Source organism: Salvelinus fontinalis, chromosome 19, assembly GCF_029448725.1.
Source record: "Salvelinus fontinalis isolate EN_2023a chromosome 19, ASM2944872v1, whole genome shotgun sequence".
In the NCBI taxonomy this organism is placed as follows: Eukaryota; Metazoa; Chordata; class Actinopteri; order Salmoniformes; family Salmonidae; genus Salvelinus; species Salvelinus fontinalis.
In genome coordinates, this window is record NC_074683.1 from 47,276,061 (window position 1) to 47,291,632 (window position 15,572).

Below are 15,572 nucleotides of genomic sequence, written 5' to 3' on the forward strand. Positions count from 1 at the left end.
CTTGAAGAAGCACGGAAGGTTCAAAATGTACTCCAAAATGACGACAGCCAGGAAAACTAAAACATTGGCAGCTTTGGTCAACAGGGAGAGAAGTCTGAGGAATGTCAAAACTGAATACAACCTGAAATGGAACCCCCAGGGGGAAAGAAAGGGTCGACCCAGAAACCCTTGGAGGAGAGACGTCCAGGCAGAAATGACGAGAGCGGCCTAAACTAGTGCAACCTGGAAAAACTTGCTCGCCCAAACCAAGGGAGATGGACATTTGTCAAAGGCCTATGCTTCTATGGATTCAAGGGTAAGTCTGATTGTATCCATATATCCAGGGTTTGGGAGTAAGTGATTGCAACAAATACCCCCAAAATTGTCACATGCGCAGAATACAACAGGTGTAGACCTTACAGTGAAATGCTTACTTACAAGCCCTTAACCAACAATGCAGTTTTAAGAAAAATAAGTATTGAGTAAAAAATTGAAAATAAAAGTAACAAATAATTAAACAGCAGCAGTAAAATAACAATAGCGAGGCTATATACAGGGTGTACCGGTACAGAGTCAATATGCGGGGGCGACCGGTTAGTCGAGGTAATTGAGGTAATATATACATGTAAGTAGAGTTAAAGTGACTATGCATAGATAATAAACAGAGAGTAGCAGCAGGGTAAAACAGTCTGGGTAGCCAGTTGATTAGCTGTTCAGGAGTCTTATGGCTTGGGGGTAGAAGCTGTTAAGAAGCCTTTTGGACATAGACTTGGCGCTCTGGTACTGCTTGCCATGCGGTAGCAGAGAGAACAGTCTATGACTTAGGTGGCTGGAGTCTTTGACCATTTTTTGGGCCTTCCTCTGACACCCCCTGGTATAGAGGTCCTGGGTAGCAGGAAGCCTGGCCCCAGCGATGTACTGGGCCATACGCACTACCCTCTGTAGTGCCTTGCGGTCAGAGGCTGAACTGTTTCCATATCAGGCAGTGATGCAACCAGTCAGAATGCTCTCGATGGTGCAGCTGTGGAAACTTTTGAAGATCTGAGGACCCATGCCAAATGATTTCAGTCTCCTGAGGGGGAAAAGGCTTTGTCGTGCCCTCTTCATGACTGTCTTGGTGTGCTTGGACCATGTCAGTTTGTTGGTGATGTGGACCCCAAGGAACTTGAAGCTCTCAACCTGCTCCACTACAGCCCCGTCGATGAGAATGGGGGTGTGTTCGATCCTCCTTTTCCTGTAGTCCACAATCATCTCCTTTGTCGTGATCAGGTTGAGGGAGAGGTTGTTGTCCTGGCACCACATGGCCAGGTCTCTGACCTCCTCCCTGTAGGCTGTCTCAACGTTGTTGGTGATCAGGCCTACCACCGTTGTGTCATCGGCAAACTTGATGATGGTGTTGGAGTCGTGCCTGGCCATGCAGTCATGAGGGAACAGGGAGTACAGGAAGGGACTGAGCACGCACCCCCAAGGGGCCCCCATTTTGAGGATCAGCATGGCGGAACGGTTGTTACCTACCCTTACCACCTGGGGGCAGCCTGTCAGGAAGTCCAGGATCCAGTATTAGAGGGAGGTGTTTAGTCTCAGCGTCCTTAGCTTAGTGATAAGCTTTGAGGGCACTATGATGTTGAACGCTGAGTTGTAGTCAATGAATAGCATTCTCACATAGGTGTTCCTTTTGTCCAGGTGGGAAAGGGCAGCGTTGAGTGCAATAGAGATTGCATTATCTATGGATCTGTTGGGGCGGTATGTAAATTGAGTGGGTCTAGGGTTTATGGGATAATGGTGTTGATGTGAGCCATGACCAGCTTTTCAAAGCACTTCATGGCTACAGATGTGAGTGCTACGGGTCGGTAGTCATTTAGGCAGGTTACCTTAGTGTTCTTGGGCATAGGGACTATGGTGGTCTGCTTGAAACATGTTGGTATTACAGATTCAGGGACAGGTTGAAAATGTCAGTGAAGACACTTGCCAGTTGGTCAGCGCATGCTCAGAGTACACGTCCTGGTAATCTGTCTGGCCCTGCGGCCTTGTGAATGTTGACCTGTTTAAAGGTCTTACTCACATCGGCTATGTAGAGCGTGATCACACAGTCGTCCGGAGCAGCTGATGCTCTCATGCATGTTTCAGTGTTACTTGCCTCGAAGCGAGCATAGAAGTAAGGCATTTTAATTAATTATATGAAGAGTGCCTTGGTCCTCCTTTCTTTTTGATGACCAATTTACCTCTTTTACCAAAGAGCACCTTCTATCTACCAAAATGTACTATTGTGTACCTTAGTAGAGCTTCCCTTCCTCCTCTTTCTACGAGCATAGAAGTAATTTAGCTTGTCTGGTAGGCTTGTGTCACTGGGCAGCCCGCGGCTGTCCTTCCCTTTGTAGTCTGTAATAGTTTGCAAGCCCTGTCACATCCGACGAGCATCGGAGCCGGTGTGGTTCTATCTTAGTCCTGTATTGATGCTTTGCCTGTTTGATGGTTCGTCGGAGGGCATAGCGGGATTTCTTATAAGCTTCCAGGTTAGAGTCCAGCTCCTTGAAAGCAGCATCTCTTCCTTTTAGCTCAGTGCGGATGTTGCCTGTAATCCATGGCTTCTGGTTGGGGTATGTACGTACAGTCACTGTTGGGACGAAGTCATCGATGCACTTATTGATGAAGCCAGTGACTGGTGGTGTACTCCTCAATCCCATCGGAAGAATCCTGGAACATATTCCAGTCTGTGCTAGCAAAACAGTCCTGTTGCTTAGCATCTGCTTCATCTGACCACTTTTTTATTGACCGAGTCACTGGTGCTTCCTGCTTTAGTTTTTGCTTGTAAGCGGGAATCAGGAGGATAGAATTATGGTCAGATTTGCAAAATGGAGGGCGAGGGAGAGATGTGTATGCGTCTCTCTGAGTGGAGTAAAGGTGGTCGAGTTTTTTTTCCCTCTGGTTGCACGTTCAACATGCTGGTAGAAATTAGGTAAAACGGATTTAAGTTTCCCTGCATTAAAGTCCCTGGCCATAAAGTCCCCGGCCACTATGACCGCAGCCTCTGATGAGCATGTAATAAATTATATGTAATCTGATAACAAAAAAACGGTAACTGTAATCAGTTACGTTACCAGCAAAAATACTGTAATCAGATTAGATACTTTTGAAAAACTAGATAATTAGTTATTGGATTACTGTTGAATTCAGAAAGGATGCTTGTGAGAAAGAAAATATACATTATGACACCTTTCTGTTTTCTCAATGGCATTCAATTCATCATCGAAAAAAGGTGCAAGTTTGCGTTTGTTCCTCTTGGGCGAGTCTGAATACAAGTCAAAGACCACTATGACACACCAACTACATTTGATGGTTCCTTTTTGTCTTCTAATGCCTCTTAAGGGGAAAGTAATTCACAAGTAACTGAAAGTAATCAGATTACATTACAGAGTTTGGGTAATCCAAGTTAGGTTACCGATTACAATTTTGGACAAGTAACTAGTAACTAAGTGACAATATTGACTCAAGAAGAGTTCAATGTTTGATATTGCATTAATGCCTTACGGTGGGTGTGGAGCTTCTGTCAATCTCATATGTAGCTGCTGTAGACGACACATCATACGATACTGTTTGTGGACTCTGGTCAAGGGATCAGCTGGAACTATCATAACCCTGTAAATATAGACACAGCTACCAAGGAGCCATGGCCTCCCTTGGACAAATCATCTTCTGGGGGTGAGGCCTCTATTCAATGTGTCTTTCTAAAAATATGGTGGTTGGAGGCCAGCAACAGCTTTGCTTCATATCACCAACAAGTGCATAGTCAGTTGAACTTATCATTGGATATTGTGATGTTCAATTGACTTGGAAGGTTCTTGCTAGATCTTGCTTGATTTTTTTCATCTACATTTCCAGGATGATAGTCATGATCTTTGTAGCTGCTGGATTCATCATTCTCATCTTGTCTGTGTCATTTGCAGGTTTGTAGTGAAAATATGGATCTTTCTATAAACAAAGGGGCTAATGTGTGACATTAGGGTCAACATTTCTAAATGGTTTGATATACATTTAAATATGATGTTCTAGCAGCTTCACATTTGTAGTTACAGGGATAAGAATCTATTTAGGAAAATGAGACCATAACTCCTAGCAACAACAGAACATCAACATGTCATTCAAAATATCTCATGAAACAAGGAGATTGCATGTTTCTTTGTCATGCCTATTAACCAGGTCTGTTTGTGCTTTAGTCAACTTCTCTCTGTATATCCATGCTAAACATTCCAGAAGAATTAAAAAGTTAAATAACAGCATTTCTATATATTTTTTATAGTTTATTCGAGTACAAAAATATAATACAATGGGTTCTGTCAACAAAATCATAGACAATAACTAATAATGGAATCCTTATATTCAGTAAACTTTTCAAGCTGTGTGTGTGCGTTTGCGTAAAAACTAGACATCACATTCTTGCTTCTTCTGTCCTTGTTTCCTCCATTCCTTGCCTCTCCTTGAAAGTGCATTGGAGCAGGAGTGGAGGAACCTTCCCTTCTCTTCCCCAATGTGCTTTGAGAGGGAGGTGAGGAATGGATGAAACAAGAGGAGAACCTCAATTGCATTTCCTTCATTCCTAACGTCCTTTCTCCTTGCCTCCTTCTCAATACCCATTGGATAAGGGGAAAGGGGAGGATGCAATGAATCAGGGAAATGCAAATGAGATTCTCCCAAGGACAGAGGAAGCAAGTGTTTGACAGCTATTAAATGTTTTTGACAGTGCCAGACTGACTGACTGACTGAGCAAACATAATCCCCATGGCCTGTCCATAAACCACTCCTAGTCCCTACTGCCCAGAGTCGAGACACTTGTGGAGATCTGAGAGGGATTGATGAGTGGTAACATGGTGAAAGCTCCACCTTACCCTCTGATAGGCTTGGTGGAATTTTGGCAGTATTGCTTACAAATGTCCAATTCTCTCAGATCTCCACAAATGTTTAAGAGTAGGGGTAGGGGCTAGGGGTTGTTTATGGACAGGACCTCACAACCCTTGGGGTCTGTGGTGGACCTTCAACATGACACTTGAGGCATTGGTTGGATGTCTAATTCCATTGCTATACACACACAGATGTGCACAGGTGTAACTGAACACACCCACGGCACCCTGTCAGGTTGATCAGACAGGTCTGGGTAGCTGGAGACCTGCTGTAAACAGTGAAAGGATATATTTACATGTCTACTATTTGTTTCATTCCAGTTAGTTAGATGTGCAACCACTGACTAACTATAGCTAGGGCATATCTCTAGTCTAGCAATATATACTGTTGTTTTGGTTGTATAGCATCATTTAATAAGATTACCAATGGTTAGCTAGGTAGCCAGGATATATCAGTCAGCTAACTATTTACAGTAACAGCAGTTCATTAATAAGTCAATGTACACTAAACCTAGTGCAGAAATGTTTTAATCTTACCTTATCTTGGCACTGTGGTATGGTATGGAAAGCTATTAATCAATTCATTAATAGATCATATTTTCATAGATTCATATAATGGAGTTAGAAGGGTGACCTCCTACTTTGAAAGGACAGGAAGTGTTGGCTGTGCACTTTACCCCACTCACATTTGAACATTGAAATATCAAGTTGTTTTGGGGTTTTATATGCATAAACAAAAACAAAAAAATATTTTTCCATTTCTATTAAAAAACAAATAAATATGGAAGTTTCAAATTCCAGATTGCTCCGTTTTAATTCAGAAAACAAACGGACCGTAATCTTACCTTAGTACTACTGAGCAATTCGTGCTTTTTGAGATCGGTTCAGTTTTGGTAAGATTCTAAAAAAAAATAATGACGGTTTTCGATTTCAGTTTCAATAATTAAAAAAAAACATTAAATGCACCATGCATCATGTGGGTTGAATGCTGTAACAACGCAGAATGAAACAATTAATACAAGTCCCATGATGGTAGTGAATGCCCATTACTGCTGATCACTTATTAACCATTATTTATTCACATTACTTTTTAACAAAGTTTTCAGTTATGTATATTATATTTATTTGATGACTTTATTATTTCACTCCAAGTCATAATTTCATCTATATAGAGTTGCTGCTTATGCTGTCTGACAAGATCATTATTTTGGAGTTATTCAAAGTAAATAAGGCATACTTTTATGACTGCTGAATACCAACTATCAAGCAATTAGATCATGCATTTTCAGGTAGCTATACCTCTCGAAGCAACAGCTGCTCTCTATATCCCCTCACGATCGCGCATTACTCTGCCTCTTTCATAGCAGGCAAAGTAAAAAGAGACCAGACAAGTAGATGCCGAGGGATTGTGGTCATTGTAGTTAATTATCACGTTTTATGCGCTAAACTATGTACAATATTGGCCTGTTGGAAACTATAACTCCCTGCATCACACAGTTCTGGCTGGATCTGATATACGTCTAGAAACTGTGCAATGTGGGATTGAACTCACATATTAACACGTAACAAAATATAATTAAAATAATTCAACCAATGTCTATTAGTTGTTTAAAAACCAAAAAATTATCGAAATGTCGGTTAATCACTCAGCACTATACCTCAGGAATCTTGATTTAATGTTGTCCAGGAAGTAGGCTATTTTTCTTGGCCACCATAACAACATAGACCCCAAAATGTTCGGTCAAGGCTCGAGATCAGCATTAATTCCCGCTCTTTGGCTGTTGTTAAATCGCGTGTAGAATCACACATGCTCTTTGTCAATTGACTGTCATTCAGTGAATTATTTCCTGAATCAGAATATGTTGTTTGATAATGTCCCCACATAATTATACAGATAGACATCAGACGCGCATCAAACAACTATCCATTATTATTGAAGAACCCTGTTAACGACAGTATACATTTTTGTTTTATTAATCATATTAAAGTTTCTCTCTGTTTGAAACATTGGATTTTGCAATCACGTACATTATTTTGGATAGGTGGTCCCATAAACATACGGAGATACGAAATGTTAGGAGGTACACTTCGAGATAGCCATAAAAAAAGTGTGTGACAGCAATATCCACGAATTTCACAGGATCAAGGTCAACGTGTAATTCAATTGTTAAATGCTTACTATATGATATAACAACAAACAACAGTATCAAAAATGTAATGAAAGAAAGGTCGTTTTGTCACACTATTTTTGTGAAGACTCCAAGCACGAGAAAGGGTTTAATCATAGGTTTTGATTCAAGTTATGAATTATATTGAATGTATCTATGTTCCCCCTTTATATCTTAATTTATTCACATGGGGAAAAAAATACAAATGATTCTTAATGACTTTAACAGCTCCAAACAGTTGTCTACTACAAGATATGGTTACTGGTACAATAGTTTATAGAAAAACCCATATATTATTATTATTTATTTTTTTGACCTTAATTTGAAAATACTGTGTACTCACTTGTGTCATCCTCATGGTCAATATCCATGTCATGTCTCTGTTAACATGTAACATGCATTTGAGCATACGTGAGAGTGCATGCGTACCTGTCTGTGTGTGTGTGTGTGCCAGTGTATGTGGGTAACAATAGTTTCTATGAACTGCACACAGTATCTCTGTGTTAATCAAACCTCCTGTATGTTGTGTTCTCTTTTGCTGTGTGCTGTCCTTTAGTTCAGGGTTTAGGGGGTTCCCAGGGCACTGTGGATAGCAATAACAAGTGGCCCATCGTGAACCTGGGGGAGGATGTCATCCTGAGGTGCAAGTTCAAGACTTCAACTAACAGCGGGGAATCGACCAGTCAGATGTCAATCACATGGAAGAAGAAGGGACTCAGCGAAGTGGTGTACAGTTACAATAAAGGAGCAGTCCAGCTGACGGAGCAGAACCCCCAGTTTAAAGATAGAACCCAGCTTTTCTCAGAAGCCATAGGTGGAGGCAATGCCTCTATGTTGCTGAGGAACGTGAAAATTAAAGATGAGGGGGTGTACTACTGCAGTGTGAATGCCCCTAGTTGCTCAGGGACTGCCAGTGTTAACCTCAGAGTTGCAGGTAAGAAGCCAAGTCTTAGGCATTATCAAAATTTCACAATTCATATTTGTAGAACTACACACAAAGTAGCTTTCTCTTAAAATACGCTTAATTTCAGCTTTCTCAGCCCCCAAATTGAAGTGGGTCAACACTACCCTGACGGCAGAGGGAGAGAGATGGTTCCCAAAACCAGATGTCCTCTGGTTGGACGTCAATGACAACGTCCTAAACGAGAGTGAAACTATCTTTTTCAACAACTCCGCCGGGATAACCCGATTCATCAGCTCCCTTCAGAAAATTACATTGAACGACAGCTACACCTGCATCATCCAAAACCATCTGGTGAAGGCTGTCTCCCGGGCAACCGTCAAAGGTCCAGTAAACACCTTTCGGGGCAAAGAAAATAGTATTTTATACTGAACAAATACCTGGATGAGAAGTGCATGTTAGACGACTCTCTCCCAGTTTAAAAACATTTACACAAGTGAAGTCACTCCCTCAAGTGATGACACCTACATCCTCTTCAGTCTACATCCTTCACCTACATCCTCTTCACCATGACAACCTGGCCAACCGTGACAGCTAAACAAAAAATAAAGTGACAATTGATCTGGCATTTAACCCTACAGTCTCTTCAGTCAATATCACCATGACAACCTGACCAACCAGGACAGCTAAACAAAAAATAAAGTGACAAATAAAGTGACTGGTGGCCAGGGTTGGGTAGGTTACTTTCTAAATGCAATCCGTTACATGTCCGAATACCCATACTAGCGTACTACTACATACTTAAACTGCATACTAATTTCGGCATTTGATTTAGTAAAATTCACTCATCTTTTCAGACTCACGTGCTTGACAACAGCTGATAATCAGATAAATTGACACGCTGTACCAAAATGAACAAATGGCGGGGGTCAACACAATCGTGCATTACATGATGCATTCGGAGTAATATTTTTTTTTAATTTCACATACGTTCTTTTGTCGCATACGATTTAGTACGCTAATATGGGTATTCAGTCACGGCCAGTCACTAGTTACCTGTCCAAAATTGTAATCAGTAACACAACCTAACTTTTGGATTACCCAAACTCAGTAATGTAATCTGATTCCTTTCAGTTACTTTTGGATTTCTTTCCCCTTAAGAGGCATTAGAAGAAAACAAAAATGATCCAACAAATGCATTTGGTGTGTCATAATAGTGGTCTCTGACTCACTCAAACAAGTGGAACAAATGGAAACATACACCTTTTTTCAATGCTGAATTGAAAACAGAATGGTGTCAATGTATTTTGTAACAAACAACCTTCCAAATGTAAAAGTAATCTAAGAAGTAATCATCTAGATTTAAAAGTAACCCATGACGTAATCATCTAGTTTTGCAAAAGGATCTGTAATCTGATTACAATATTTTTGCTGGTAATGTAACTGTCTACAGTTAGTATTTTTGGAATCAGTTTACATGTACTGCCCAACCCTGCGTTTGGCAGTGTGCCTACTGTATAGTCAGCATCTTTCCTTTATATTACAGATATAGAGATATCAACGAGGACTTTCTTCTCCTTCCCTACTGCAGCTGCACCACCCATACTACTACCCCAACGGCACGTCCTAGCAGCTACAACCAGTCTCTTTCTCTGGATCTACCAACTAACCTGATGAACACATGCACACAAACTACTCTTCATAGCCTACAGGCAAGATGTCTAAAAGTACTGTCTGTGGTGAAGTGAACTGGCCTGGTGACTTTCCACTTGCCTTGGTCTGCCTGGAGTCTGATGGATTTTGTGTTGGATTAACAAGTGGCGACAAACTGTGTATGTGTGGCTCAGTGGCGAACCGTCATTCAGGGCAGGTGGGGCAGTACCCCACCTGTTTTGAGCCCTACATTTTTAGCAAAAAAATGTATAACAATTATATTCATTTTTTGGGGGGGGCTTGCCTGTTTTACATGTTATTTTGGCCTTAATACGTGTCACGTATCAGTTTGCAAACAATGTAAAAAAATATATATAATTGAGTTATTAAAGCTGCATACAAACATGGTCTCTTTTTTGTTTTCTTGAGTAAGGCAGCTCCAAAATGCAGGTGTTTCAGCCTAGCTCAGTGCTCTCTGTGGTGGTGGGGCAAGCCGGCTTTTTTCCAAATAGGCTTGGTCGATTTCGAACACCGGGAAATTCTTCAACAAGAACCTGTAACAAAGTGGTTTGAAACCAATGAGACAAGACTATAAAAAGACCATGTCAACTACAGACAAAAAGTTGGAGAAGGACCATGTTGATTCCCCGCCAACCCAGACCACAAACTTGAGCTCTAACAACGGAGATAAGGGGGGCGTCGTGGTGAATGCGAGGGCGGTGTGCAGCGTTTGTAGACGTTTATATCGTGAGCCTAAAATTCTGCTGTGTTTACACACTTTTTGCGCAGACTGCGTTCGTCAAATGGAACCGTTTTCGGTGTCGTCTGGTGTACACAATGGCAAAGCGGTACATCTGGAAGGCGAGGCGCCTTCTTCTGCCGTCACGGTTCTCTGTCCCGAGTGTGACTCTGAGGTGGGCATCCCATTGCCCGGGGTAGAATGGCTGACCACTGACCACTTGGCCCTGGACAAAGTGTTTCTGGAGATGCTGATGAGCAAGAACTCTGTGGTATGCGACCTGTGCAGCGACGGGGACGCAGAGAAACGTTGTGAGGTTTGCTGTGTCAACCTTTGTGAGTTCTGTTGTCAAGCACACAGGTGAGTGCAAAAATTGAATTTGTAGGCCAAACTCACGAGTCATGACCAATGTTCCAATTTGTTGCAAGTTAACTAGTAAAAAGGGGGTTTAATGGGGTCCGTTTTAGCTTTGAAATTATTATAACATGGTAATTACATAGGCATGTAATTACTGTGTGGTTTATTGTGACCTACCATATGAGTTCACCATATCCATCTTCCTATCCTCCCCAGGAGACAGAAGAGGACGTCGACTCACTTCCCTCCACCCCGGTCAGGAGCTGCGTCTCTTCTGTGAGATCTGCGACCTGCCCATCTGCAGGTGTGCCGCCACCTTCCACCGTGACCACTGCTGCCTCCCGACACGTGACGTCATCGACCGCCATGGGGACTGTATCCGGGAGCTGGTTACCGGGCACCTGCGGCCACGGCTCGACCGGCTGAAGGAGTCGCTGCGGAAGGTGGACCTATCCCAGGAGGCCTTGCAGGCCAGGATGGATGCAACGGCGGATGAGGTGCGTTCCTTTGCGAGGGGCTACGCTAGTGCTGTGGAGTCACACTGCCTGTCGCTGCTACTGCGTTTAGTGGAGCTGCGTCTGCAGCGCAGGAACCAGCTCCACCTACAAAGGGCTCAGCTGCAGCAGGCCCTGTCAGACGCCCGTGGGGGGGTGGCATTCGCAGAGCGGTTGCTGACGTGCGGGTCGGACTCGGAGATCCTGAGCGCCAAGGGCGTGACCCTCCGCAGGCTGGGCGGCCTGGTGGAGACTGACTACGACCCCCACCCAGCAACCATCGCCCCCGATAACAGTAACAGAATCTGCTTCCTGCCACGTGAGAGTGCAGGGAAGGTGGGGTGTACCCGGTGGTGGGGGTGATCCACGCCAAGACATTGGAGCTCAGCAGGTGTACCATTGAGGGGGAAGGTGAGACCCAGACCAAGGCTTTGTCCTGAAACAACCCTTAGCCCCGCCTCCTACACCCTATTTCCCTTAGCCCCTACTTCCGAGACAGTTCCACTGTCCCACTTTTAACAGCCATGAAGCAATCTCTTTCACTATAGTCAACTTTTTCTTCATACTATCCTCTCTGTTTTCTATGGCCTTCTAGTAGAAACTATTAGGGTGAGGGAATGCTTCCTAAGTCTTGACCCCAGACTGGTTACAGTGGCTTGGGGCTTGAGTTCAGACATTTCTTGGGGGTAAAATGTTCAGGTGATGCTTTTTTCCCCACAGACCTACGTGCACACACACACACACACACACACACACACTCAAACAGCGGCCTGAGGCAATGGTATGTCGGGAGGGTGACATTCCTTGTCTCTATGGAAACATTTAAAGTGGCAGGCATTTCCTTTGTCAGATGACAGGTATTTGAGACTCACACACCACTCTGTAGCAGCATGCCCACTGTGATAGTACAAACAGCTATTCCCTGCTGTGACTAACGATTGCCTGTTGAGCTGAGCTGGGGATGCAGGGCTATAGCAAATAGAGGCTTCTGAGAAACCATCTCTCTGTGTCAAAGTAAACTGACCTTCGTTGTATTCATGTCATGTTCATCCATAATGCAGGTGTGTGTGTTTTGTCTTTCTGCCTGTCACAGGGCTTGAAGACTGTTTGTTATAAGGTTGGAGAAAGAACCTGCAGCCCAGGTCACTGTTTCTTTACTTTCCAAGTTTTTGTGCCTGAGAGTAAGGCTGTTTTAGGATTAGTGCCCATGTTTAACGTTTATATACAAAGCTGTAAATTGCACAAGGCTTTGGCATCGACGCATCAGAAAATCCAGGCGTAAGCCATTCATATCAAACATATTTGTAAATGTGTGCCTTTGTTCATGTCTGTGAAAACTACACAGGCTTTGAGATAAGAGATTTAAGTCAGCGGTTTGGCCCACTCTAGTAGGCCTATAGGACAGGTGACTAGTAACTGGAAGGCAGAACTTCAATTAACAGGAGAATGGCGGACGGAAGACAGGGTGGTGCGGCAGGTGCCGCTTCTCATACGAATGCTGTTATTTTATCTAAAACACCAGGTGTACTCCGACCCCAGCTAAGTAACTCATGCAATGAATTAAAGCTAAATTATGTGTTTTATCTCCAGTACTTTGCCATGATTGTCAGTTATGTAGCTGCTCTACTGATAATCTCAGTGCGTCCTTGCTGGGATGACACAATCAGTCTACTACCGGAGCATATCAACACCAAACACATTGGTTCACCGTTCCATGGGAGCGGACAGTACACAGCATACCATAATGTTCTGAATAATGGCCAAGTCTACCTCGTTCCCTATTCCACTGAACCGCTTAGGCGTAACAAACACAAGTCCAACATTTATCGGAAACTTTTAAACTACCTGTTCACTACTCTCCGGGGATGTGCAACTCAATCATGGGCCTAACATCACCGAGCCAGCGATACTCACCGGAGTGGAAAGCAGTGAATGGCCTCGTACACTGATTGTCGCCGCTGTGGAAGTGCGTGAGTGCTATGGTCCCATGGTTTCTCTCGACTCACCCGGCTCCAGGATAGATTTTGACTCTTCAAACATACCCAAGTCGCTATATGCGATCCCTGACTCTGCTTCTGGTACGCAACCTGTTTTAAATAGTTCCCCGCATCCAGTGCAGGCGGGAGGGATTGTTAATTGCGCTACCGAATTGCTCCTAATCAAAACGAAACAAAACGGCATAAACCCAGCCGTCAGAAAATACAGAAAATTTAACTTTTTTCAATGTGTCAATCACTCTCGAGTCATCTGGGACCCACGAGCTAAGCCCAAGGGACTACTGGGGGGGCACTTGAACATTCGTAGTGTCATTCCAAAAAGTGATCAAATTCAACATCTACTCACAGACTCCAACCTTGACTTCTTCTGCCTCTCAGAGACATGGCTCCATAAAAACTCTCCATATGCTACTTTGATTGTGCCTGGCTACAATGTTTTCAGGAGAGACAGGATTGAAGGAAGAGGAGGGGGTGTGATGATTTACATGAAAGAACATATCTGATGTAAACAAATTGAGTGGTCATGTGATATTGAACTAGAATGTATTGGCCTGAACGTTACACTGTCTCCCCAAATGTCTTTTACCCTCATTGGAATGTATAGGCCACCTTCCACCAAAAGTGTGTTTTTTGATGAGTTTAATAACATGCTTATGGAATGTGATTTTGGGAAAGAGGTTATCTTAATGGGAGTCTTGTAGGAAAACCCTCAAACGGATCACTAATACCTTTGACTTTACACAGCTAGTTTAAGGGCCAACCAGGGTGACTTGTTGCTCTAAAACACAGACTGATTTGGTGTTCAGTAATAAACCAGAGAGAGTGACTAAATCATTCAATATGGTTACTGGGCTATCTGATCATAATCTGACACTTATAGCCAGAAAGTTGTCTAAGAGCAGGTTTAACCTCTCTACTGTTAGAAAGCCGGATCAACTAAGAATACCTAAGAGTGAATTAAACTATTTTGAAAACGCAATTAAGGGAATTAACTGGAATGATCTCTTGTCCTATACAGACGTGGAAGCTGATAGTAAGGTTTTTCTATCCACAATCCAGACTACAATAAATGGTTTCCTAAAGAATCCAAACCTGGCCTAAAGAGCACTCTTCCTTGGCTAAATGGAGAAATCTGGAAATTGATGAAAGAATGAGATTATGCTCTAAAAATAGCCCTAAGATCCAAATTAGAGCATGACAGACGTAGGTTTACCATGTTGAGAAATAAGGTGATGAAAGAAATCAGACAGGCCAAGGCAATACTTTTTTTATTAGCATAATTGGTGAAGCAAAGGGAAATTCTAAATTGATCTGGGAGAATCCAAAAAAGTTAACAGGGAAAGACCATAGTAACACTGCAAAAAGACTAGAAATAATGGTGAATAACAATCTAACACAGGATGCAGTCGAAATAGCAATAGCCTTCAATTCCTACTTTATTGACCCTGTCAGGGTACTGACACAGAACCCCTCCACTGGTTTCTTGGGCTCAGTGCTAGTAAATGACACTCAACCTGTCTTCATCATAAGGGAGGTTTCTGAGTCAAAGGTGAACAAGGTGATTAGCTCACTAAAGAACTCTGAAGCCAAAGATGTGTTTGGGCTGAACTCTACCTTTCTTAAAAACTACAAAGAGTCACTCATTGGCCCCATTACTAAGGTCACCAACACATCTATTGGTCTCGGTTTGTTTCCAAGGGTATGGAAGTCAGCCATAATAACGGCCATCTTTAAATCGGGCGATCCTGCTGACGTGAGTAACTACAGGCCCATTAGTATACTACCTGTGGTGTCAAAGGTTGTTGAAAAGTGTGTAGCAGAACAACTGATTGCCCACCTCAACAACAGCCCCTTCACATTACACTCCATGCAGTTTGGCTTCAGAGCGAAACACTCCACAGAAACGGCCAACTGCTTTCTTCTGGAAAATGTGAAGTCCAAGATGGACAAAGGGTGCGTTGTTGGGGCTGTGTTTCTGGACCTAAGGAAGGCTTTTCATACTGTTAACCATGTGATTCTCGTCACAAAATTGTCCAAGTTCAACTTTTCCCTCGATGCCTTGAGATGGATGAAATCATACCTTGAAGGCAGAACTCAGTGTGTCAGAGTGAGCAATGAGCTGTCGCCCACTCTTAGCTATGATGTGGGCGTGCCCCAAGGGTCAATACTGGGGCCCCTCCTGTTCAGCCTGTACATTAATGATCTGCCTTCTGTCTGTACTAGGTCTGAAGTTCAAATGTATGCAGATGATACAGTGATATATGTGCATGCAAAGAGCAAACAACAAGCTGCACAAGAACTCACTACTGTAATGGTCCAGGTTGCAAAGTGGCTCAGTGACTCGTGTTTGCATCTCAATGTGAAAAAAACTGTTTGCGTGTTCTTCACA

General features: G+C 43.0%; 1 protein-coding gene and 1 pseudogene across 2 annotated transcripts; both read left to right on the forward strand.

Annotated features, from left to right (window-relative positions):
* Positions 1–1,576: 1,576 nt before the first annotated feature.
* Positions 1,577–9,981, forward strand: LOC129816863 (V-set domain-containing T-cell activation inhibitor 1-like). Of its 2 annotated transcripts, none has more exons than XR_008753623.1 (4): positions 1,577–3,923; positions 7,599–7,976; positions 8,074–8,678; positions 9,490–9,573. XR_008753623.1 is itself a non-coding variant. In XM_055871798.1 (4 exons), exons 1-4 carry the CDS (start codon positions 3,860–3,862, stop codon positions 9,615–9,617), a joined length of 825 nt encoding a protein of 274 aa, XP_055727773.1. In that variant the 5' UTR covers positions 1,577–3,859; the 3' UTR covers positions 9,618–9,981. The 2 variants fall into 2 exon arrangements, 1 of the variants encoding a protein (XP_055727773.1); XM_055871798.1 differs by having other exon boundaries at positions 8,074–8,328; positions 9,490–9,981.
* Positions 9,982–10,198: 217 nt separating this feature from the next.
* On the forward strand, positions 10,199–11,626 carry LOC129816211 (tripartite motif-containing protein 45-like; annotated as a pseudogene).
* Positions 11,627–15,572: the final 3,946 nt, after the last annotated feature.

Bases quoted from the DNA above. Each gene is read 5' to 3' on its own strand.
- LOC129816863 (XM_055871798.1), top strand. From the start codon at position 3,860: ATGATAGTCATGATCTTTGTAGCTGCTGGATTCATCATTCTCATCTTG. The intron at 3,924-7,598 runs GTTTGTAGTGAA...GCTGTCCTTTAG, and splicing joins CTTGTCTGTGTCATTTGCAG to TTCAGGGTTTAGGGGGTTCC. The intron at 7,977-8,073 runs GTAAGAAGCCAA...GCTTAATTTCAG, and splicing joins TGTTAACCTCAGAGTTGCAG to CTTTCTCAGCCCCCAAATTG.